Source organism: Plecotus auritus (genome assembly GCF_963455305.1).
Source record: "Plecotus auritus genome assembly, chromosome: 1".
Taxonomy (NCBI): domain Eukaryota; kingdom Metazoa; phylum Chordata; class Mammalia; order Chiroptera; family Vespertilionidae; genus Plecotus; species Plecotus auritus.
The window spans coordinates 200,412,808-200,437,747 of record NC_137770.1 but is presented as its reverse complement, the minus strand read 5'-3'; the positions used below and the strand labels follow the sequence as shown (position 1 = coordinate 200,437,747).

Sequence of the window (24,940 nt, the reverse complement as noted above, 5' to 3'; positions counted from 1 at the left end):
CAAAGTCTGGTCTCTTTTCTTTATAGTCTCATTCATTTTTTAATTTGAAAGAAATTAATTATTGTATAATTTAGGGAAAAATAATGTCTTTGAATATTCTGTAGTTTGAGAAGAATATTTGTTATATTTTCAACATGGGATGAATTTGCAAGTTGTTTTTTCCTTTTTCCACCCAAAAGAGGCCTGTGTCCTTGAACATTAAATACAAATAATCCTTGTGCTGTTAATTATTGGCAAGTTGTCCATTTCAACCTAAGGAAATAAAGTAACAGATACACCAATAAAAGATTACTAGTTAACAGGCATTGCTTGAGAAGGGTATAAAAGAATTTCAGCACGATTTTCAATATTCTTGCCTCACCTTTGCCAACAACAACAAAATAACTAATAACCATGAAATGGGTGGTATCAATTCTTTTAATTTTCCTACTAAATATTACTGAATCCAGAACAATGCATAACAATGCATATGGAATAGGTAAGATATTTTGTTTTACTTTTATGTCTTTTCTCTATATTAAAATTCTTAAATTTATTCACTTGTATTAATTTATTTATCACCCTTACTGTTCTACACAGGGGAAAATATTTAATTAGTGAATATCTTTAAATGCATGATAAACTTGTAACTTTACAAGAGGTTTACAAAATTAGGGCAGTGTTTAACATTATCTGTTGAATGGTTTGTATTCTTCATCTTGAATTCATTTTTGTACAGTATTTATTCAATTGATATACCTATTTACTTTGATATATATATATATCTATATCTATCTATCTATCTATATATATATATCAAAGTAAATAGGTATATCAATTGAATATATGTATATATATGTGTGTGTGTGTATATATATACATATATACATATCAGACCATAATCCTGGTTCCATTACATGCAAAACCCCCCTCAGACTGGTAAAATAAGTAATATAAGTAACATCTTTATTCTTTATTTTAGAGAAAAATGGGTTATTTAACTGAAGAAGAAATAGTGTGACTGGGATACAAATGGGCAAGCAAACTATGGTGTAAATATGTTCAAAAGGATGGCTAAAATTAACAATTTTAATCACTTGATTTCCAAGCCTACCAGAGCATCACAGTACAGGGGAGAAAAAAACAATTAGAAGATATAAAATATGGATTTTTAGTGTTAAGTCTACTATAAATTATTCTTAACTTTGTTTCTTAGTTTTCTAGTTTTCTTAAGTACAAAATTAAGATGTTTGGATAAATGATTCTTAATGTCTTCTTATTTCTAAAATTGTTTACTTCTAACTTAAATACAAACATTTACATGTAATAATGATTACTTTCCTGGTTGCAATTGAAAACACCATTTTTCATGAAGTTTATTTTGCTTTCCAGCTTCTATACTGGATTCTTCCCAATGCTCTGCAGAGGTGAATTTAGCTGATCTGTAAGTTTTGCTTGTGTAGATCTACTTTAAACATGCAAAGCAATGATAATTTTAGTTAAGTAATTAAATAAAATTGGGTAGTTCTATGAGTTTTTTTTTAAATATAAAAGCATATTGGTCAATGTCAAAAAAAGTTATTTTTGTTTAATATCAGGTTGATATTGAAGAGGTTGAGCATTGGTCTACATCCTAGATGTTAGCTTCTAGATTTCTTTCAATTCCATGGGACAAATCAAATCAGATTTTAGATACTGAAGATTAGTATCTGATCAGTGGCAACCAAAAAGAATTCAGGAATTTTTCTCATCAATACCAATAAAATGATATCGCAATATTCTCTATTCTGAATACTATTTAAATCCTAGTAATAAAAAAGAAGAGATAAAATATTAGATTTTCTGTTATTTTAAATATGGTGTTTTGTTCTTTTGAAAGCTATTTTTCTGTACCACACTTCTGAAGTTTCTAATAAGAAATTTAAAGGAATGTGTTACTACTACTGTTTGCACACAGAGACCTGCGAAAGCAACACTTTGGGTCAACCCACGAGCACCTCAGTCTTGAATCAGACCTTGATCATGCTGGGAGTAGACACAAGCAGACGTCTGATGACCAATTCTTTGCTTAAATTTAAAAGAAACTATGAAGAATATAGATACTCTTGATTACATTGCATTGCAAAAAAGGAGGAACCACTCTTATAGAATACTCACTTATTTTGATTTTTAACAGATATGTGTGTATTTGTGGGGAATGAGGACAAGGAAGAAGAATTATATTTTTCCTGGATGGCTAGAACCTAATTTTACATGAATTTTTAGCAAAGGTACCCCCTAAATAGGCCATAACATAACAGAAACAAAAACAAGAGAAAACCAAACTTGATATAAGGTGCTTCTTAAGCATTCATATGTATTTTTGTTTCAGAGCTACCATATTTTTTGCCCAGTTTGTTCAAGAAGCCACTTATCAGGAAGTAAGCAAAATGGTAAAAGATGTATTGCCTGTAATTGGGAAACCCTCTGGCAATGAACAGCCTGCAGGGTGTCTAGAAAACCAGGTGAGTGAATAATAATAATAACAATAACAATAACAACAATAATAATAATTAATATTATTATTTGACCAAATTAAATTTGACCAAAATTTAACATGCAGAAGAGAAGATACAGGGATAGCATAAGAAACACATTTAAATATTTGAAGAATTATTGTGTGAAAGAGGCATTAGATTAATTCTGAATTGCTAAAGAGGATAGAAGAGAAAACAATGAGTGACTATTGTAAAGAGATAATATAAGCATGGTGATTAGGAGCTAATGTTCTGAAATAAGAGTGTCTGGGTGACCATAGGTATATTTCTTAACTTCTTTAAACTTTAGTTTCCTTATCTACAAAATAAGAAATAATAATAGCTTCCATTTCAGGATTATCATGGAAATTGATATAATTCTAGTAATAGGAATTAATTTTTATTAAGCACAGAGTGACAGGCATTATTCTAAGGAGTGTTACATACATATTGATACTCAAAATATTTTATGACATAGAACATAGCACTGATGAATCAGAATGGCTGTCCAGTGAGCCAAGAGACCCTGGCTGGGGCTTATTGGCAGAATATCAGCTTTGCTTGAAAATATAAATTGATTAAATCTTTATGATAATCCCAAGGATAGATGCTAGTCTTCCAGTTGAGGAAGCCGAGTCATAGAGAGGTGAAGTAACTTGTTTAAGGGAGCCCAGATCCAACCAGGATTTCAACTAGACCATGTGGCTGCAGCACTAATACCCCTGGAAGCTTCACTACACTATACCCTGCACTGTAGTGAATGTGAGGTGCATAGCACATAGGGTTACCTAGCAAACAGCAATAACAAAACTTGAAGCCCACTTAAATTTGAATTTCAGGTAAATAATGAAAACTTTTTCTAGTATAAGGATATTCTAATGTGGAAGATCAATAAATAATAGTTATTGTTACTTTATTTCAATATAGAAAAGAACTTTATAGTGATTAGAACTACCCTAATTATGGAACAAAATGCCCAGAGAATCCTTTGTCATGATGGGTTGATGAAGTGACCAAAAGACAATGTGCCTGGAATATTTAGAGGAGATGCCATTTTAAAGATATAAAGCACTTTTTAATATGAATTTGATGATTTAATAAAGACCCCTGCTTTGCATCTCTATTTTTGCTTGTCCTAATAATCTTTTAAGGATGTGTATATATTAGACATCATACATTCCATATTGCAACTTTATCTCAGAGGAGAGATTCAGTGTAATTTTACAGATTGGTGCTTTATCTTTATCAAGTTAAAGGCATGGTTTTTATGTAGATTAGGTACTGGAAGACTTACTTAAGATATCCCAAATTCTCTAAATGTTAGCAGCTCTGAAAAGCTAAATTAAAAGCTTCCTGAAATGAATGAAACACAGTATTCCTCAGTGTCATTGTTCAGAATATTGGTGGCATAATCTTGACCTTGGTAAAGTTAAGGCAACAAAAAAGGATTTTAAATATTTAAAATGTACATTTTAAAATATTTTAAGTAAATCTGTAATTATGCCCCATGAAAAATGTTCGATGTTATTTTTGTTCCATTCCAGATTTTTTTTTTGTCTAAAAATAATATCCAGTGTGGTGACTGCGGGGGAGAAGGGAGTGGGTACAGGTGGATGAGGGGATAAATGGTGATGGAAAAAACAAACACACACAAAAAAAACTAAATATGTTGGAATTTGTATGGGGAATTATTTCCTTAATCTATAGTCCTGATTTTGGATATTAGAAAAATTTTAATGTGTTTTCCAGATTTAATAAAAGTCAGTTGTCTTTTATTAAAAAGAAATCTTCCTTCTAGCTTTCTGTCTTTCTGGAAGAAATTTGCCATGAGAAGGAAATTTCTGAAAAGTATGGACTTTCACACTGCTGCAGCCAAGGTGAAGAAGAAAGACATAACTGTTTACTAGCGCATAAAAAGGCCTCTCCAGCATCCATCCCACCTTTTCAGCTTCCAGAACCTGTCACAAGTTGTAAAGAATATAAAGAAAACAGGGAGACGTTCATGAACCGGTAAGGATCCAATGCAGATGTAGATTAAAACCCCAGGAAGGGAGCAGTCCCAAGCAGAATATAATATTTCTGCAAATTACAGTTGCACTCTAAAACATGGAGAAGGAGAAGTAATGGGTCTTACACTGGGAAGTTAGGTGAGCAGCTTTCAGTGAACCTTTCTTTCCACAGCATGCCAGAGAGATGCAGCAGGGGCCACAGCAGACCTGCCAGTGTTCCTGTGGCCGCTTGGGATACATCTTGGCTTTTCCCTTCTACTCTTTCCATTTTAGTTAGCCTAAGGATGTATTAGTACCTCACAGAAGGACTTCTTCGGAGTCAAATATTTGGTGTTTTGTGTTGAACAAATTTCCTTTAAATAAAAAAAAAGTGATCCAGGATTATGTAAGATACACAAATATGGCTAACATTTATTGTGCACGTAGGATGTTATAAGAACACGTGTTCTTGCTGCACATGATCGGATTTATGCTCACAGCAGCCTGTGAAGTCTCCTTATCCTCTTTCTCTTCATTTTTCTTCCTCTTTCCATTTTGCAGATGAGGAGATTGAAGTTTAGAAGATTAGAGAAATTGGGTGAGGGCACACTGCTCGTACACCCCCAAGCTGGGGTTTGAACCCAGGTTCTCTGTAAGGAAAGCCATCACTGGTGTCTCCTATGTTGCTACCTAAACCAGAAAACTGGGGGGACTGCCCTTAGAATAAATCTGCTCTGGAGAATGACAAGATAGATAATTCTATTCTGCACTGATGACGAAAAACAAATCTACCATTCTGTTTTACTTGGTGGTTGTTTGGTCTTGCTGACCCTTGAGTAGACTTACTGAAAAGGACACTTTAATAAGAAGCATAGTAAGCATCTCTGCCAGTTTTGTTCTCATATTAGAATATGGTATCTGTTGTCCAATTTTTTCTCCTGGGGATTTTTAGTGAGAAAAAATTTTCATAGCACATGTACAAAAAATATGATGGTTTTCTGTATTTTTAAACATATTTCAGGGTCTACTTCCAAGCAGTAGTGGCCTTATTTTATGTGCTTGTAAATCTTACAGTTCTGTTTCATTTCACAGGTACATCTATGAGATAGCAAGGAGGCATCCCTTCCTGTATGCACCTATACTTCTTTCTTTGGCTGCTCATTATGACAAAATAATTCCACTTTGCTGCAAAGCTGAAAATGCAATAGAATGCTTCCAAACAAAGGTATTATATTTGTGTGAATATCTGAACCAACACTTTCATCTGGCTATGACTCATTAAAACCAAAGTTAAAAATGGAAATATGCTTTGTATAGAAGATCATTTCCAGAATAGAGCATATTTCAGCAGTCTGATACTCTTTGGGCCAAAAAACCTGAATTTGCTTTGTTTTTTATAATTCACTTATTCTTTCATTCAGCCAAAATTATTTTATTATTAAGGAAGTGAGTCTGGTGGGAATAAAGAAAGACAAATGTAGAGATGATAAATGAAAGAGAGGTAAAAGAAAAAAGTAAAAGAGGATAGAATAAGAGTAGAAGAATAGGAGGAGCAGAAGAAGAGAGAAAATAGTGAAAAGAAAATTATGATAAATGCTTTACATTTGCTATTTCTTTTAATCCTTAGAACAAATTTGAGGTGTAAGTGCAGGTGACCCAGTTGACCCTTGAACAATGTAAAGGTTAGGTGTTCCTTATGTAAAATAGCATAGATCAATGCATACTATCAGCACTCCACATTCGTGGACTCCTAACCACAGATAACAAATAGTACAGGTATTTATCGACAAAATCCACATTTAAGTGGACCTACACAGTTCAAACTCATGTTGTTATTGTTATTTAACAATCAAGACAACTTAGATTGAGGGAAAAGAGTAGCTTTCTTAGGTTCAGAGAGCTAGAATAAGATCCACAATTAATTACTTGCCACCAGAAGCCCTACAACAAAAAATTTTAAAGAATTATGACTATTTCCAGAATGTCAGGCTGTGATACAATCTTGTGTGTTTTTTTTTGTGACTGAGAAGACATTTAATAAATTATCAGGTGTTGATCTGTCTTACAGTTCTTACAGTTCTTTATTCATTATCCCAAATATGAAAGTTGTAAGATTCTTGTTTTAAGGTATTTTTAAAAAATCTACGTGGTGTAGATGCATATAAACGAACTTAAAATAATGAATAAATGAATACAGTTCTACAAAAATGTATTTGTAATTTTTAGTAAAAAATTTATTTTATAGAGTTTCACATTTTACCTATATCTATTGTTTTGGAGATTATTAGAGGTTGTAATAGAAAATACATGCTTTCTTGATGCTTTGTTTCTTCGAATTTTAGGCAGCATCAATTACAAAAGAATTAAGAGAAAGCAGCTTGTTAAATCAACATGTATGTGCAGTAAAGAGAAATTTTGGACCCAGAACCTTTGGAGCCATGTAAGTTAAAGTTCTATCTAGGGAACAAGGTGAGGTCTACAGAACTACAATTTTGTAATTTAAGTTCATTTTCTCTTTGTCACTGTTGTAGGGAGCAGTTTCCTTTGATGAGAATGTGATTGAAAATCACAAAATCTTAGGATTGGAAAGAAGCTAATAGATCAATTTGCTGTTTCACATTTATTAATCTAGATGAGAAAATACTTAAAGAGGGCATCTAAGACTTACACTGTTGATCTATTCTAGATACTCTTACATTCCTGGGCTGTAATCAAATTATACCTCATAGGCTGTTTTTCTAGATTCTCTTCAAAATAGATTAGTCTTCACTGATGTGTCATTTAATATTGTTGGCTTAAGTACACGTTTTTTTTTATATTAATTTTGCTTCCTAGTCTGCTTTAAATTCCATTATGTCAATTGCTGCTTTCCATGAAAACATTCACTTGAGTCAATAATATAAGAATCTAGTAACAGGAGAAAAAAATTGTCATGTGTGAAGAACTAGGATGTATTCTAGCTGATGAAAGCAATGTTACTCACTGAAGTTTGTGTTCTTGTCTCAGCTGCTAAAAAGCTCAAAGGCAAATTTGGAATTTTTCAATTGGCCATATTAACTCTGACACTAGACATATTTGCCTTCTCCCTTTTTAAATTGCCTTTATCTGTCTATCAGTCTATTATATCTATCTATCTTTATCTATCTACTAGAGGCTTGGTGCACACCAGTGGGGTCTCTCGCCTGGCCTGTGGGATCGGGCTGAAACTAGCTCTCCGACATCCCCCAAGGGTTCCTGGATTGTGAGAGGGCACAGGCCAAGCCGAGGGACTCCACCAGTGCACCATGAGGGCCTGGGAGGGACGTGGGAGGTTGGCCAGCCAAGGAGGGACCGCGACAGGCCTCCAGGGTTGTGTCCAACCCATCTCACACAGTCCTGATCAGCTGGACATGAGCAGCAAGCTAACATACCAGTCAGAGTGTCTTCCCCCTGCTGGTCAGTGCATGTCATAGTGACTGGTCGATTATCTGCCCCCCTGGTGGTCAGTATACGTCATAGCTAGTGGTTGAGATGCCTTAGCACATCATTAGCATATTACACATTGATTGGTTGAATGGACAACCAGAAGACCGAATGACCGGACACTTAGCATATTAGGCTTTCATTATATAGGATATTCTATCTTCTGTCTACCTATCTATCATCTATCTATCTATCTATCTATCATCTATCTATCTATCTAATCTTCTATTTCATTTCTTCTATCTTTGTTGTTACAATGAAGAGGAATATAATATAAATCCAGTTAAATCATCTAGTCCAACCTCTTCATTTTACACATGAGTAACTTGAAGGCCACAGGAATTAAAGCACTTTATCCAGGAGCATACTGCCGGACATCAAAAGCCAGTTTTCTAGGTCCTGTCATGATTTATTTTCATTATAGCTATTTGTCTATTACATCAGTGATCTTTAATTTTCTGTATTCTGACAATGAGACATTGAAGTCAGATATAAAAATCAGAACTACCAATGGTTTAGAGCTGTACTACCCAATATGGCAGCCGCTGGCCCCATGTAGCTCCTGAGTATTTGAAAGGTCACTAGTGCAAATGGGAAATTGGCCTCTAAGTGTAAAATATACACCAGATTTCAAAGACTTGGTATGAAGAAGAGGATGTACAATATCTCATTAGTAGGTTTTAATGTTGATTACACATTAAGATAATGTATATTTTAAAAATTTTACCTTCAATATTATTTTGTATTAGTTTCAGGTGTACAGCATAGTAGTTAGACATTCATATACTTTACAAAGTGATTCCCTGGCTATTTCCAGTACCCACCTGGCACCATAGATAGTTATTACAATATTATTGCCTATAATCTTTATGCTGTACTTCATATTCATGTGACTATTTTGTAACTATCAATTTGTACTTCTTAATCCCTTCACCTTTTTTACTCAGTCCCCCAACACTTCCTCCCCTCTGGCAACCATCAACCTGTTCTCTGTATTAAAATAATATTTTTGATACTTGGTGTTAAAATATATTATTAAAGTGAATTTAACCTGTTTTATTTTACTTTTCAATGCAACTGCTAAAAATTTTTAAATTACACACTGGTTAAAATATTCTTCAAATTTATGATGAAATATTTCTAGTATAGGAAAACATCTGAGCTGCTAATCAAAAAGTATTAATTATATGCATTCACATTATATATTTTTTTGCTTATTTGCTTGTACATTACACAGTTAAGAATATTGCACACAATAGAAGCCTAGATTAAAGTTTTTAGACATGGAGTTAGTCCAAGATTGACTGAAATTTCTTCTTGGGAGAGGTCAAATTTATGTTTTACTCTCTCATTCTATTAGAAATTTAAAGATTGATTCATTAACTGGTTTATTTAAATTTATCTTAGTAATAACTATAAATTAGATATTTTTCTAATGATTTTATTATTTGATATCCATAAGTGATTAAACTTAAACTTTGTGAATTTATGAAGAAAATTTATCTTCATTAGTAATAGCATCACCAGCTGCTCTAGGGAGTTTCACCTCGACATCTCTTAAATATAATGAAATGCCAAAGGAAAAAGATTTTTATGTCTTACCTCCCTTTTGGGCCACACTACATGTCTCGGTATGATGACACATCTGAATGTTTATTGTGCTTCATTTTCTTGTCCCATTTTATTGATTTACATATGCAGACCCCTCTCTGTATTCTCAGAATTATATTATTTTCCTCCCAAGTAAAAAATGATTGTCATACTTGTGGAATTTTCCATTTCTTACTTGTTTATCCTTTTTTTAATTTTTTCACCCCACTCACTACACTGATCCTAAGTGCTCAGCATCAAGGATGAACAGCAAAAAGATAGGTTTCGTCACAATTCCTAGGAAGCGTTTTAGGTAAAGACAAGTCACTTCCAAACCTTTTGTGGGATCAGGTCATAATTACAGAGCCACTCCCTGGAGAAATTGCTGCAACCAACAAGACTTGTAACACTTTCCTGTCCCTCTTGAAACAACAAGGTTTTTTCGGTTCTATGTCTTTGGAAATGAAATTATATTTCTTCTTGATAAATGTTATTTAATTTTGATAAATAATCGAGATTTATTTCTAATTCTTTTTTTCTCTCTCTCTCTAGAACCATTACAAAATTGAGTCAAAAGTTTCCCCAAACTAATTTTACTGAAATTCAGAAACTGGTCCTAGATGTGGCTCACACACATGAGGAATGCTGCAGAGGAAACGTGCTGGAGTGTCTGCAGGATGCGGTGAGGAGTCTTGCTTCCTAAAAAAACAGACATGTTTCCACTCCCTTTTCTTTCTTTTGCTCTCATTCTAAACGGGAGAAGGTTATCTGACTTGAGCTGGTCACAGGGGATGGTAGCTAGCTGACTCAGTGAAGTTAGACTTGGTGCTAGTGAAGCAAACCGTCTTTTGTTGATCCTGCCTTTCACGTAAGGGATGCTTTCCTCTTGTGAGTCCAGCACCCATTCATTCTTACTTCTGAAGGAGACGGAAGCATCTCAGAAGGCCTCCACATCAGATTTGGGGCTGGGGAGCAGACTCTTTACTTTTAATGTATTTGGTTTTCATCCATTTGTTCTTTCATTTGACAAAGACATATTAAATAATTCCTATGCAACAGCCAATGTAAAGGACATTTGTCATCAATGCACACGCTGACCTCAAGGCATTTATAAGCTGATAGGAGAGCTAAGACAAATGTCTTCCTTGGGGTAGGTGTTGTCTTTTGTTTATTGTTATCTCCATAGGCTGCCAGCACAATGCCTGGCACCTGGGAGACACTCTATTATATATTAACTGGAGGCCCAGGATCAGGTCTAAACTGGCAGTCAGACATCCCTTTCACAATCCTGGACTGCTGGCTCCTAACGGCTCACCTGCCTGCTGGCCTGATCGCTGCTCACTGCCCCCCCTGCCAGCCTGGTTGCCCCTAACTGCCCCCTTCTGCTGGGGTGTGGTGGTGGAGCTCCAGCTGTGGGCATGGTGGTGACAGGGAGCTCTGGGACCGAGGTTTGAAGGCCGGCCACAGCCCTGATTGTGGGAGACCCAGTATTCTGTCGTGCCCTAGTGGGGGCCCAGAGTTCCCTTCCACTGCTGGGCCCCAGCTGGGGCATGGTGGTGATAGGGAGCTTTGGGCCCTGGGTTTGAAGGTCAGCCACGTTCCTGATTGCGGGGGACCTAGAGTTCAGCTGTGCCCTGACTGGGGACCAGAGCTCCCTTCTGCCACTGCACCCTGGCCAGAGCCCAGGGACCAGTCATTTGGTCGTCCCTCACTGCCCCCTCTGCCAGCCTGGTCGCCCCATGCAGCTTCCTGTTTGGTTGTTTGTTCGGTCGTGACGGCCCCTGGCTTTTTATATATTAGGATAGATTTAGTATATGAGTACAAAAAAGTAACACAGAAACTATTCTATAAGGTAAAGCTATAGCCATTCCAAAGAGAGGTACAAATAAAGGGTTCTAGGAAAATTAAAAACCAAAATCAAACCACCCTAACAACAGAATCCATTGGGAATGCCATAGTCAGTCACAATTTATGCAATGTGGCATTGGCCTATTTTGGCCAACCCTAGGCTTCCTGGATATTGTACGAGAGGTCTGTCTATTCTGAAATCACTCCCTCTCTGGTCCCTATGATATACCTTCTTCTCCAAGGAGGCTTAAACATGGTTTCCAGAAGGTGGAAAGTGAGGGTAAAATGTTCATTTCAGTGTCAATTTGGCTGAGCTACTCTTGGAAGTCAGCAAGGAGTCACAACTGCAGGGAGAGTGACAGTCTTTGAGCACAGGCAGAGACCCTGGTGTAAAGAGTGGGGGAAGATGAACTGAGAGGGGGCTGCCACCAAGACAGATTTTCTTATTTTATTTACTTTACCTTTTAGAAGTATTTACATGCCGATAAGGGACAGTAAATGAGAATAATTTTGTCTTTCTTTGAGGTCAGTTTTCTCAGTTTTAATTGACAATTTAATTACTTTGTATAGTAACTTAAAAATTAGTTTTTCAATTTTTTGGAACTCATAAGCACTTTTTCTTTTATTTAAAGTGGAAACATTAATTGCAATATGGTATGTAATTTGGATTTTAATGACCGAATTATAGGTTCTATTTCACCTGTTGAGAATGCACAGAATGTTCAGTCCTGTCAGGGGAATGTGCATTCTGTTGCTTTCTGGCCACTTAGGTGAACTATTTCATCATCGATAGGCTGCCCTCTGGAGGTCATCGTGGGTCACTGCAGATAGTTTTGTTAAAGATAGAGCAGGTTTGCTCTCCATGTTATATCAACAGCAAATGTATTTAGCAGCAAATTTCAACATTAATAGAAAGATATACATAAATGTGCATGTCATTTGGTTTGAGGAGTACATTCATCTCTTGTTTTTAAAGGCTTCCTATTAAAATACATGAGTAGGTTTTAGAGGGACACTATAAAAAAATTGAATAAACAGGTAGAAAGGAGTGAGGAAAGGCAACATTGCGAGAAGCATGTGGTTGAGCGGCCTTAGCATAACATTAGCATATTACACTTTGGCCTACACAGGAGACAAGGTAAAATGTCTTCTTCTTTCCTTACTTTTATTATGCTTCCCTTCCTTCCTTCCTTCCTTCCTTCCTTCCTTCCTTCCTTCCTTCCTTCCTTCCTTTCTTCCTTCCTTCCTTCCACTTTCTTTCCTTCTTTCCTTCCTTCCTCCCTGAAACTGGCCCTGAGGTTCTGCATTAAACCTTAAAATGTATACTTTATTTTTCCTATCACAGGAAAAAATTATGTTCTACGTATGTTCTCAACAAGATACTCTGTCAAGCAAAATAGCAGAATGCTGCAAATTGCCCACACTTGAACTTGGTCAATGCATAATTCATGCAGAAAATGATGACAAACCTGAAGGTTTATCTCCAACTCTAAATAGGTTTTTAGGAGAGAGAGATTTCAACCAATTTTCTTCAAGGGAAAAAGACCTCTTTATGGCAAGGTAAACACACTCTATTAATGTACTTTCACACAAGTAAAGATTATATAGCTGACAGCTTTGTGTTGTTGAAATGTGGAGTGAAGGCTGTGGATTTTTAGCTTGGTATGTGAGAATAATGCTAGAATGTACTTAGCCAAAATATATTTGAGCAGATAACTAGGGAATAAGGAATGAAATCTATCTTATATTGATGGGACTTTCCCCTATACTATTATTAAGTGCTTGCTTTTTAGGCTATAGTTTAATTTTGTATGAATTTCTGTGGAATCTGAAGCATTGTCATCCCTGTATGGATTACTCATAGGAAGACCACCTTTGAACTTACACATAGGATGTGAATATTTTTTAAAAAGAAGGGTTCATGATTCAGAATGTGCTTTTTCAGTGTGCATATTTTAACCCCCCCGCCAATATAATGCAATAGTTAATGCTAGATAAAAGGACTTTCATTGGGACAGTTTATTTGCTATTTATTGAATTCATGTCTTATTTTTGTAAGAAAATAAAAAGGTTTTTAGAGACATTTGTAGTCTAGTAATTTGTTGTAATTGATGTGGCATGTTCTCATTCTGTTTGCCTTTAAGGGAACAAGCAGTCAATGCATCTTCCTTTATTGTACAGTGTATATCTACGGACACTATTAGAGGAGGAATTTGTGCAGCTCTTAGGACATTATACGTAATGATCTCCAAAGTTCTTTCTAAATTTAAGAGTCTGTTTCTAATGTAGTAATGAAAATAAGGGCCCAATTTTCTCTTTAATATTCCCTGAGGATATTACTCTATTTTTACATTAAAATTAGACATTCACACATTGTTTGCACAGCTAAATAAAATTATGCAAAGTAAGAACAATGCCAAGATTTAAGAATCCATATTGACAATTTATTGGTGGCAGAACGAACATAACCCATTTCTATAATCTGGGAATACAATTAGTAAATTAAAGAGTTATCTTTGAATTTACACATCCATACATATCCACAGCTTGTTGTGTATGTAATTGAAGCAGTTCTTCAATTGGAAAGGTTCTTTGCAGTAGAAATTTTATCAGCCAAGACTGATCTTCCCCCAGATACTTGTGTGGCTCCCTTCACCCAGGTTTCTGGTCTGAAAGAGCTACCAGAGGGAATTTTCTTGACTATACACTGTAACTTAGGTGTCACCTCTTTCCCTCTCTTCTAACTTCCTTTATTTCTCTTCATTGATTTACCACCACTGAAAATTAGATGACGCATTTCTTGTTTATTTTTTTTCTGCCTCCCTATAATGTATGCTTTTGAGAGGTCAGGCATTTTATCTTGTACATTATTGAAAATTTGCTGCTTAAAGAAATGCTTGCATAGAGTCAGCACTGAAAAAATATTTGTTGAATAAAGGAATGTAAAGTCCACAATTAAAATGCCAAAATGAAGGTTGCAAAAGAAGACAAAACACAGCATTTTAAAACAATTTGAGGTGTTGTAATTTGTACTAATAATTTTGCCATGCAGGTAGTTTAAATTATATTTGATCTCCAGGGTTACTTATGTGAATTTTAGTTTCTGCTTGCCATAAAACAAAGGAAGAATTTATCTCTTAATTCTAATAACATGATTTTTTCACACATATTTCAGATTTACTTATGAATATTCAAGAAGACATACTAAGTTTGCTGTCCCAGTAATTCTAAGAGTTGCTAAAGGATATCAGGAGTTGTTGGAGAAGTGTTCCCAGTCTCAAAACCCTCTTGAATGCCAGGATAAAGGGGTAAATTGCTCTAGCTTTGTAGGGAGAATATGAAATACTGGATAGATATCATCCAATAAAAATGCTGTTAGTTTGAAATTATCTAGTTATTAACTAATGGTTAGCTAGTTATATCTATTAATTAGTCATCTAGATGTTAAGTAGCTATTAACTAGTTGTCAACATCTAGTGGCTTACTTTGGAAATAAAAATGTTACCCATAAGTTCTTTGATGCACAGAATAAAAATAACATTCATTTTTAACAGCTCCAGAAAGGCAAGAATTTGTATAGAAAGAACTGCAACCCTTTATCCAAACATTGAATTCTGTCATCAAATAACTTGGTGATTCACAAAGTTTTAAACTTAATCTTCTCAAAGTCCATTTGCTTTTATTCTCACAATTCAAACTTTGCCATATTTAATATTTTTTAAAAACCCTCTAAAATTGCTTTCTCTAAGATTGGTATCATCATAGAATGAAATATAATTGGTCAATTTTTACATACAAAGTTGTGTGTCCAGGAAGAGAAAAAAATGTATGAAATAATGTTTGTATTTTCAGGAAGAAGAATTAGAGAAATATATCCAGGAGAGCCAAGCATTGGCAAAGCGAAGTTGTGGCCTCTTCCAGAAACTAGGAGAATATTACTTACAAAATGCGTATGGTTTTTTTAAAGCAGTATTTTTGGTTATTTAAAATTATGAACCGGTGAGGGAAATATACATCTACATTAGTCTCTCATCTGACTCTAATTTCAGCTCCTATTTCAGATTGGGAGTCAGTATAATGTGATCACCCAATTTCCCCTGGGAGAAGGCAGCCCTCCCCATTCCCTGGTTCAGGAAGTAACATGCATGGCCTGTGAAGTACGATCGGTGGTACTGGCTTTGGTTTCCCCCAAATCAAGCAGTGAAGCTATCCATTCTGTCAGAGTCTGTCTTGGTTAAAGCACCAAAAGATCAACGTTAAAATCAATGAAGCTTCTGAGGTTGGGAATAGGAGTCAACCTTCTGCCCAGGGCTTGCTTTCCCATTGTGATAAATTGGTATCATAGGAGTATAAGGGGTGGTTGTTAGAATAATCGCATCTCCAAAGTTAGTCCAAATATCATGTGGATGATAAAATGAGCTGAGTTCATGTCTTCTGACACCAAAAGAGGGTCTTGGAGAAGAAGTGAGTCCAAAGACTCGTGAATGACTCAGCAGGATTTGGTGACAAATGCCTTTCAGGTTTCTTGTTGCTTACACAAAGAAAGCCCCTCAGCTGACCCCCGCTGAGCTGATGGCCTACACCAGGAAAATGGCAAGCGCAGCAGCCACCTGTTGCAGGCTCAGCGAGGAGAAACAATTGGCCTGCGGTGAGGGAGCGGTGAGTGTTTTGTCTAGTCTCATCTGGTTTCTGCTCTGTTTGACTGAAATGGCCTCAAAATTCCCATTGAGAGGAAATGGTAAAAACCAGAGCGGAGGTGACTTTAGTAGACTTATTCATGTAGTTGCAGTCAGAGGGGGTGTGAGAACTAAGCTCTGATAGTTAGCATGTGGCCAGGCTTCCTGTTCTAGAATGGCTGGTGGAAATGCAACCAGTTTACTCAACAACGTCTGAGCAAGCTTTACGTAAAGGGAAGAGAGACTGGCCAACACAGCATTCACTCCATGATTTCCTTGTTTTCTTCACTAAATATTTACTTTAATGTTAAAAAGGAAAATAAAGAGCTTCATTTTTGATGAATTAAAATTAGTCATGTTATTTTTAGCCATACTTATAATTTTATCCTTTGTAGTATAATCATATTGTGATTTTAGGAATAATTTGTTCCCTTTCAGGTGTAGGGTACAGAACAGGGTAAGTTCCACATTCTCAATAGTAAAATGACTGATGTCACCAGTGTCCTACATATGATTACAGGGTTTTTTTTTAAATCTTTTTCCTTAAAGTCACAATTATGACTAAAATTGTATACAAATTTTTCCCCTTTTCTCTTTTTAATGATGGGGAGTGATTTGCCAGTTAGTCTTCATGTCTTGGGACTTTTCACCAGAGATTGAAAGGAAAAGGAGAATTTCTTGTGATTAAGCATCATCTTTGTTTTTTATTGAATTCCATATGTTGGGAGGATGCAGGGATGTAGGATAGTGCAATGGTTCAAGAGTGTATTCTGGCGGGGGCGGAGGGGGGGGGGCTCCTGACTACAGTCCTTTCCCATTTTCAACACTTGTTAGTCATTTCACACTGGGGAAGCTTTTTCATCTGGCATATCATCCTCATAAGATGGCTGTCACAAGGTAATGTGCCCAACTCACTTGTTTTAGGACTAGCCTAAGACATAGTGAACACAAAAAGTATGTTTGCCCTTATTACAAGTTATTAGTAGGTGCTTGAAAATAGCTCTGAAGTATGGAAGGTAGGAGGATTCCACATTAGGAAAGCCTTAAGCGCACGCGCACGTGCACACACACACATACACACGAAATGACTGTTTGTGCTATTCTTACCTTCAGAAGGCGATTCTCTGGGTCCCAAAAGTAAAATAGAAAACTCAACCAGATAACAAGGAAAATGTAAGCCATGTATTGATTTCTTAGGTCAGGGAAGACACTTTCCCCTTTGGAAGCATCTTTCAAAGAACTAAAATAGAGTTGAAGAGACTATCTTCAACATCACCTATAGAACATCTGTCACTAAATGCTGAAGTTTATCCCAAATAAATGGGTAAAGAAGAAACTACAATGTAGCAATACAGACAGCAAATTTTCTTGTAATATTAATTAAGTTATAATACATTAAAATTATTGCAATAATTTTCTGGAAACCTGAATCAATTTTATGGCTAATGCTCAATTCCCTTGCTTTCTTTTTTCCCATTCTCCTAACTAGGCGGACCTTATTATTGGCCAATTATGCATCAGGCATGGAGAGACGCCTATAAATACTGCTGTTGGCCAGTGCTGCACTTCTTCATATGCCAACAGGAGGCCATGCTTCAGCAGCTTGGTGGTGGATGAAACATATGTCCCTCCACAGTTTTCTGATGACAAGTTCATCTTCCATAAGGATCTGTGCCAAGCTCAGGGTGTAGCACTGCAAACAATGAAGCAACAGTAAGAAATTGTTATTTGCTAGTATGGAGAAGGCTGACAACACCAAATAGCAGTTGATATTTCTATGCTACACACCCAACACTCTTGGGCTCCTCAGGAGAACAACATTACTCCAAAGTACTGAAAGTGGCTTTCAAAATAGTCTTCTCTCAGTGACTTCACAGCCTCACTGGGATGTAGATCTGGAAAAAATCAGTAAGGCAGACAATTTCCTGTTTGTAAAGGCAGTCTCTACTGGAACTATTGTGGTAATGTTATTTTGGGACTGTGGAAAATGGGCAATTTATTTTGGGGAATTAGGATATATCTTTACAATAAGACTGGGTACTTTTATTCCAAAACACCACTGAATCTTTTTTCACATAATTTACTCTTTGAAAAGAATATCTATATTTAATTCAGCCATGAAGTGTGGGTGTTAAGAAATGGAATGCACATTTCCATTAATTGTGGGAGGCATTCTGTAATGGTAATGGTAATGCAAGTCAATGAAACACATGGTCCCCAAATCCCCATGCATTTTAATACTCACCTGTTTTGTAAATGGTCTTCCTTCATTTTGGAAAACCTGCTCTTCCCTTTTTTCTCTGTTAAAATCTGGAGCATGTTGCAAGGTACAATAAGAATGCTATCTCTTCTGGCAGGCCTTTCCTATTGCTCCATCCAACATTAATTCCAACATGAAAGCATTGCTCAATGAGTAGAGCAGGCAGTTAGTACTGCTAGTGCACAGGTAAGGGTGTCATAATTATGAATGGCAGTATTGGCAAATCTGGGCCTTTGAGAAGAGAGAATTTGAAACAATATTCTGGATAATTAAGAAATAGACTGTATTTCACTACATGTAAGTGTGGTGGAACTATTAAATAATGTTTCCTCTATAATCTGCACAAATGCAGACCAGTGGAACACATGGCATGTTTCTAGACTGTCTTTGTAATGAAAGTATTAGACAAGGTGTGTGAGCTAAATCTGGTCATAAGCTGATGGAAAGAGGGTTTATGATGAGGGTTGCCAAGACTCTGATTATTCTCTACGAGGAAGACTTTAGACAAATATCATTGTATAACAGACTTCTCTCGTATTTTGTTTTGTTTTAAATCATAGGTTTCTCATTAACCTTGTGAAGCAAAAGCCACAAATATCAGAGGAACAACTTGAGGCTGTCATTGCAGATTTCTCTGGCCTACTGGAAAAGTGCTGCCAAGGTCAAGAACAGGAAGTCTGCTTTGCAGAAGAGGTATGTGCAGCTCATTTTCATACTCAAAATACTTAGTACAGAATTTTCTGCAATGAATAATGAAAAGAACACCTCACTGATTTATAACTTTAAAAATAATGCCAGAGAGATGTAAATTTCATTTAGAAATAGATTAAAGAATTAGGTGACATTTAAAAAATAATCATAGTGTTCTCACCAAATATTAAGAAGTAGTATAATTTAAAATATATTAAGAGAATTACTAATTTTGATTTATTTCCTAGTAGATAAGATAATAAAGTGAATATATAATTAATTGATGTTAATTTAGATAGTTTCTGACCTAAAATTTATCTGTTCAACTGAATATATTAAATGGATTATTAGCAAATGAATTGTACAAACAGGATCCTGGGGGAATATTTACAGAAAATATATTTGAACTCCTTTGGAAGCATGGCTTTGAATATCAACAGATTAGTAGTTAGGAATTATCTTAATCTAATTATTTAGCAATTTTAGCTTTATTTGTAACTGGCTACATTTTGTAAGTCTAATTTATATTATTAAATATCTAAATATAGCATCACTACATTTAAAAAATATATTGTATAATTCAGCCTTTTTGTCAATTTTGTCTATTTCCTAGTGTAAAAGTTTAGATTTTTTAATATAAATTCCAAAGATATATAATATTTAGAAATCTTGAGCTTTTAATAGATAATATAATTAAATGTGCTTGAGTGTGTACACTTGCCAGTATGTGGCTGTGTTTCAGAGATTAGTGTAGGAAAACAAAATCTACTATTGATCTGAATGGATTTTTCTCTCTCTCTGGCTGCCATTGTCCCAACTTGTTGGCATCAGAAATGTATATCTTTATTTTTTAACTTGGTTCATCTATAAACCTGCAAATTCACCCTTGGATAGTGGAGAATTAACTGTATGACTAGAACAGTAACCAATTTCTTTATCTAATGATTCTTATTTGTTCTTAATTTGCAGGGTCCAAAACTGATTTCAAAAACTCGTGCTGCTTTGGGAGTTTAAATTATCTCAGGTAACAAAAAGTTCAGACAAAGCTAAATACTGTTGATATTCCCCAAATATCAATCTATATAGAAATACATCCTAACAACTACCATTAAATGCTTTTTCTACCAAATAAATGCAATTCAATAAAAAATCTTTATTTTAAAGATACTGAAACAAAATTATGCCTAAAATGTTAATTAGTGACTCAATGAACTCAAAATTCTTTGAGGTGGATTCAGAGGCCTCAGGGAATGTCATCAGAAGAACTTCCTATTTATCTAATATTTCTCTGATATCAAATAATAGAACCAGTTAACCTTCTGCACTTACTCATTTAATTAGTACTTAATATATTTTTGTTCATATTACAGGGTGAAGAGAAGAAGACAAAATATGTCTTTACGGTTTGGTGTGAACTTTTTAATTCTAAATTACTTTAGTACTTTTTACGAATTAATAAAATAATGAAGACTTTTATGTGAGATTTCCTTATCATAGAAATAAAGTATCTTCAAATGTCTCCTTTTTCCTACTTGCTTATTTATGAAAACCTAAAGATGATTTCTTTAAATAGTACTTTACATTTTTATTTCAAGTCTGTTGCAACATCTATGGACTTCATCTGATTTTGTTGTAATTCTGAGAGGTATTAATTTGAGATCACAATAAGATAAAGTAGAATTCAATTTGACAGCATTAAATAAGGATAATACATTTTTTTTTGGTTAAGAGGGAAGTTCAATGACGATAAAAATATTGGAAAAATTTATGAGCCAAATGATGTTTCGGTGAAATACATTAAAAAAAATGGAAACACAAGGACAAATTGACATCAATGCAATAGTAAATTGGAGATTTTAAATGGTTTTTACTTCTTTGAAAAAACTAGTCAGGCAAACAAATAAAGATTCAAGGTAACGTCTAATCAAGGTTACAATGACCTGCATGCTGCAAAATCCAGTACATAGTCACTTCTCAGTCTTTAGCTTACTTGAGTTTTCTCAGGACAACTGGACAGAATTGATCATTCCTCTCCCTTGAAACATTTTTCTACTTGGCTTTGCATTTCCCCCCAATCTTATGGCTGCACCTCCTGAGTCTTCTTCACTGCAGTTTCTGCAACTGGGACCTCTAAGTATTGGAGTGTCTCAGAGCAGCCTTTCCTGAATCTAAACTCACGCTCTGGATGATCTCATCTAGACAGTGCAATAATACCAACACATTAATATTTGTTTACAATACACATTTATATCCAGCCCAGATCTTTTTCTTAATTTCCAGGTTCATGTGCCAGCTTCCTTCCTCACATATCCATGTTGATAATGCAGAAAGAACACAAACTTAGCACATTCCAAACTGAACTCTTCTCTATCCCCAACTTGTGTTTCCTTCTATCTTGTCAATTCTTCTAGTTTCCCAAGCCACAAGCCTTAGAGTCATCTCTGGTTCTTCTCTTCCATATCGCCCCTACATTTAATCTATGAGCAAAGTCTGTTGGCTCTACCTTCAAAATACATCTAGAATTTGACTTTCTCAATACCTATAATACAAGCCACAAGCATACCACACATGGATTATTGCAATAGTTTCTTAATTGGTCTCCTCTCAAGTATCCTTGCCCCCTCCCACTCCAGCTCTGGTTTCAATATACTAAGTGAAATAATTCTTTACATCATTATGCCTGGAAACAAAAATTCATGAGAAGATTGAGACTCAGAGGAACAACAATGGAAGAATTAGAAAAGATCGTTAAGAGTAAATATGTTTGCCATAACCGGTTTGGCTCAGTGGATAGAGCATCGGCTTGTGGACTAAAAGGTCCCAGGTTCGATTCCGGTCAAGGGCATGTACCTTGGTTGCGGGCACATCCCCAGTAGGAGGTGTGCAGGAGGCAGCTGATCGATGTTTCTCTCTCATCGATATTTCTAACTCTCTATCCCTCTCCCTTCCTCTCTGTAAAAAAGCAATAAAATATATATTTTTTAAAAAAAGAGTAAATATGTTTCATTAGAGACCAAGGATAAGAACATCCATATCCTCAAATTCCCAGTTACTATCTGTGGATGCGAAAGTTGGGCTAGTATAAAGGGATGATAAAAAAAAAAATTGATTCACTTGAAAGGTGGTGTTGGAGGAGAGTTTTATGCATAACGTGGTCCACCAGGAAGATAGACAAATGGGTCTTAGAGTGAATCAAACTAGAAACATCCCTGGAGGCAAAAAATGACAAAACTGAAGCTGTCTCACTTTGAGCACATCATAAGAAAGCAGGGTTCTTGGGAAAGAAAGTAATGTTGGAAAAATAGAAGGCATCAGGAAAAGAGAAAGACCTAATATGAGATGAATGATTCCATAAAAGAAGCCATAAGCATGAATCTGCAGGAGCTGAGCAGGGCTGTTGAGGACAGAACATTGTGGAATCACCCATTCATAGGGTTGCCAGGACTTGGACCTGATTCAATAGCATGAAACACACACATTATGCCAGTTTTTTAACTAAAAATCACTAGTGTCTTTCCATCTCACTCAGAGTAAAATGTAAAGTCTGTACACTGTCCCTACATAGTGGTTCCTTTCTGTTCTCTGCTTTTCTGCCTTTCTCATTGGATCCCTTTGCTTGGGCCAGTGGCCTCCTTGCTGTTTTTCAAGTCACCAATCAATTTCCTGTTTAGAGTTTTGCCTTTGTGATTATTCTTGCTTAGAAAACTGTCCTCAGATATTTGTGGGGCTCATTCCATCACCTCCTCACACTTTCTACTCATTATCATCTACTGGATGTTAATGTCTTCCTTTAGTGTCCTATTTTAAATTATACCATTATCACTATCCCCCAAATCACTTGTTTCGTTTTCTGTCTACCTCCACTAGTGGAAGCCCTATGAGGACAGAGATTTCAGTCTGTTTTGTTCACTTCTATTATCTTCAGTAGAGAGCAGTGACTAGAACATAATAGACATTCTATAAATATTTATTGACTATGTGGATGGCTGGCTGTATATTCTTAAAAGGTGGTGAACTAGAGAGGTGTCCAGCTTCATCCTATAAAAGGCACACTGGGGAGAGGAAGAAGCATGGATCTAAAAATTAACATAAAAAACATGAGAAAACACATTTCTCATTCACAAGGAAAAGATCTGGTGTGTGTGTGTGTGTGTGTGTGTGTGTGTGTGTGTGGTGTGTGTGTGATGGGGGTTGGAGTGTGGTGAGAGGCTAGGGTAGCAGGCTTTAAAGAGGATGAATAGGTATGTGTTGGGGGGGGCGGTTAGAATGTAACTTGTGCTCTTGTCTGTACACTAAATTGCAAAGAAGACCATCACTTGACGTATTGCTACTGTGAAACATAAACAGAAGCAGTGACCATCTTGCTTGGTGTCAACAGGATTAGATTCTTTTTTCTGAAGTGAGGTTTGGTAGTTTGTGTCTTTCAAGGCATTTGCCCATTTTATCTAAACTGTTAAATTTATTGGCAAAATATTTTTCAAAATATTCCCTTGTTATCATTTTAACATCTATGGTGATGTCACCTTTCTCATTCCTGATATTAATAAACTAAAAACTCCTGTGGGAGTGACAAACTGTTGAAACAGGTGAGCACAGAACAGCCTCTTTTAAGAATTAGCTCTCCGCATCGTCCATGGGCACAGACAATAGAGTGGGGAAGGCCTGGGAAGGGCGGGTGTGGGGTGGAGGGGGTCAATGGGAAAAATAAACAAACAAGCAAACAAACAGACAAACAAATGGGACATGTGTAATACTTTCAACAATAAAGATAAATATAAAAATACTTTAAAAAAGTACAAATTGGTAGATACAAAATAGTCATGAGGATATAAACTAGAGCATAAGAAATATGGTCAATAATATTGTAATAACTGTCTATGGTGCCAGGTGGGTACTGGAAATAGCAGGAGGAACACTATGAAAAGCATATGATTGTCTAACTGCTAAACTGTACACCTGAAACCAATCCTATATAATAAAGAGGTAATATGCAAATTAACCATCACACCATCATAAGATGGCTGCGCCCACAGCAGAGGCAGGGTTCCTGTAACACAAGATGGCTACATCCACAGTGGAGGCAAAGTTTCCGTAATGAGCAATGATTAGGGACCTGAGGCTGCGTGGTGCCGGGCCGGGCAGGGGACCTGAGGCTGTATCTCCTGCCCAGCTGGGCTTGACTAGGGACCTCAGGCTGTGCTCCCCCCCCACCGGCACCCAGCCAGAGGACCTCAGGCCGTACCCCCCACCCAGTGCTAGCCTGGGGGACCTCAGGCTGCGCCTTTCACCTTGGGCTAGGGGACATGAGGCCGCGCCACTGCCTCAGCACCAGGCCGGGGGACCTGAGGGTGTGCTGGGAAACCTGAGGCTGCGCCCACCACCTGGTGGGTCTTGACAGGGGACCTGAGGCTGTGTCCCGCCACCTGGCGCTGGGCCGGCGGACCTGAGGCTGTGCACCCTGCCTGGTGGGGTTTGATGGGGATGAGGCCAGCCGGGTCTGGATCCCGCCCAATGGGGGTGGGGCTGGCCAGGTCTGGGTTTCACATGATTTTGAGGCACATGCGGGTGGGCGGGGACTTGACTCTGGGTCCTGCAGTGCGCCCCAGACTCTGACAAAAGGAAGATTTTCGTATATATTTTACTAATTTTCTTTCATCTCTGACGCTTCTGTTATATAGAAAGGGCAAATAGCAATATTAAAATATTTCCTCTAATTAATTACCTTTTAATGTGGATGAATTTTGTGCACCGGGCCACTAGTCCAAAATAAAATTGAAAGAGAAAAGAAAAAGAATGAGTTCTCCCAAACTTTTTCCTGCTCCCTCTGGCCCGGTCATATAAGGAATCATGGATTACCATGTAAGGAATTTGTCTTCCTCAAAGAGAGTTAAGTGAGATTCTAGAGAATTGCTTGATAGCATGGAATTAAAT

At 36.4% G+C, this 24,940-nt stretch overlaps 1 protein-coding gene across 1 annotated transcript; it reads left to right on the top strand.

Annotated features, from left to right (window-relative positions):
* Window positions 1-348: 348 nt before the first annotated feature.
* AFP (alpha fetoprotein) lies at window positions 349-20,528 on the top strand. Its single transcript, XM_080664000.1, has 15 exons — window positions 349-478; window positions 1,372-1,423; window positions 2,351-2,483; window positions 4,294-4,505; window positions 5,576-5,708; window positions 6,826-6,923; window positions 10,088-10,217; window positions 12,729-12,943; window positions 14,559-14,691; window positions 15,236-15,333; window positions 15,904-16,042; window positions 17,549-17,772; window positions 18,880-19,012; window positions 19,979-20,033; window positions 20,380-20,528. Exons 1-14 carry the CDS (start codon window positions 394-396, stop codon window positions 20,021-20,023), a joined length of 1,830 nt encoding a protein of 609 aa, XP_080520126.1. The 5' UTR covers window positions 349-393; the 3' UTR covers window positions 20,024-20,033; window positions 20,380-20,528.
* The last annotated feature ends 4,412 nt before the right edge of the window (window positions 20,529-24,940 follow it).

What these genes read in the sequence shown, in the direction of transcription:
- AFP (XM_080664000.1), top strand. Translation starts at nt 394, where the DNA reads ATGAAATGGGTGGTATCAATTCTTTTAATTTTCCTACTAAATATTACT. An exon ending in TGGAGTGTCTGCAGGATGCG is followed by an intron (nt 10,218 to 12,728) that starts GTGAGGAGTCTT and finishes TTCCTATCACAG; the next exon opens with GAAAAAATTATGTTCTACGT. An exon ending in GAATATTACTTACAAAATGC is followed by an intron (nt 15,334 to 15,903) that starts GTATGGTTTTTT and finishes AATGCCTTTCAG; the next exon opens with GTTTCTTGTTGCTTACACAA.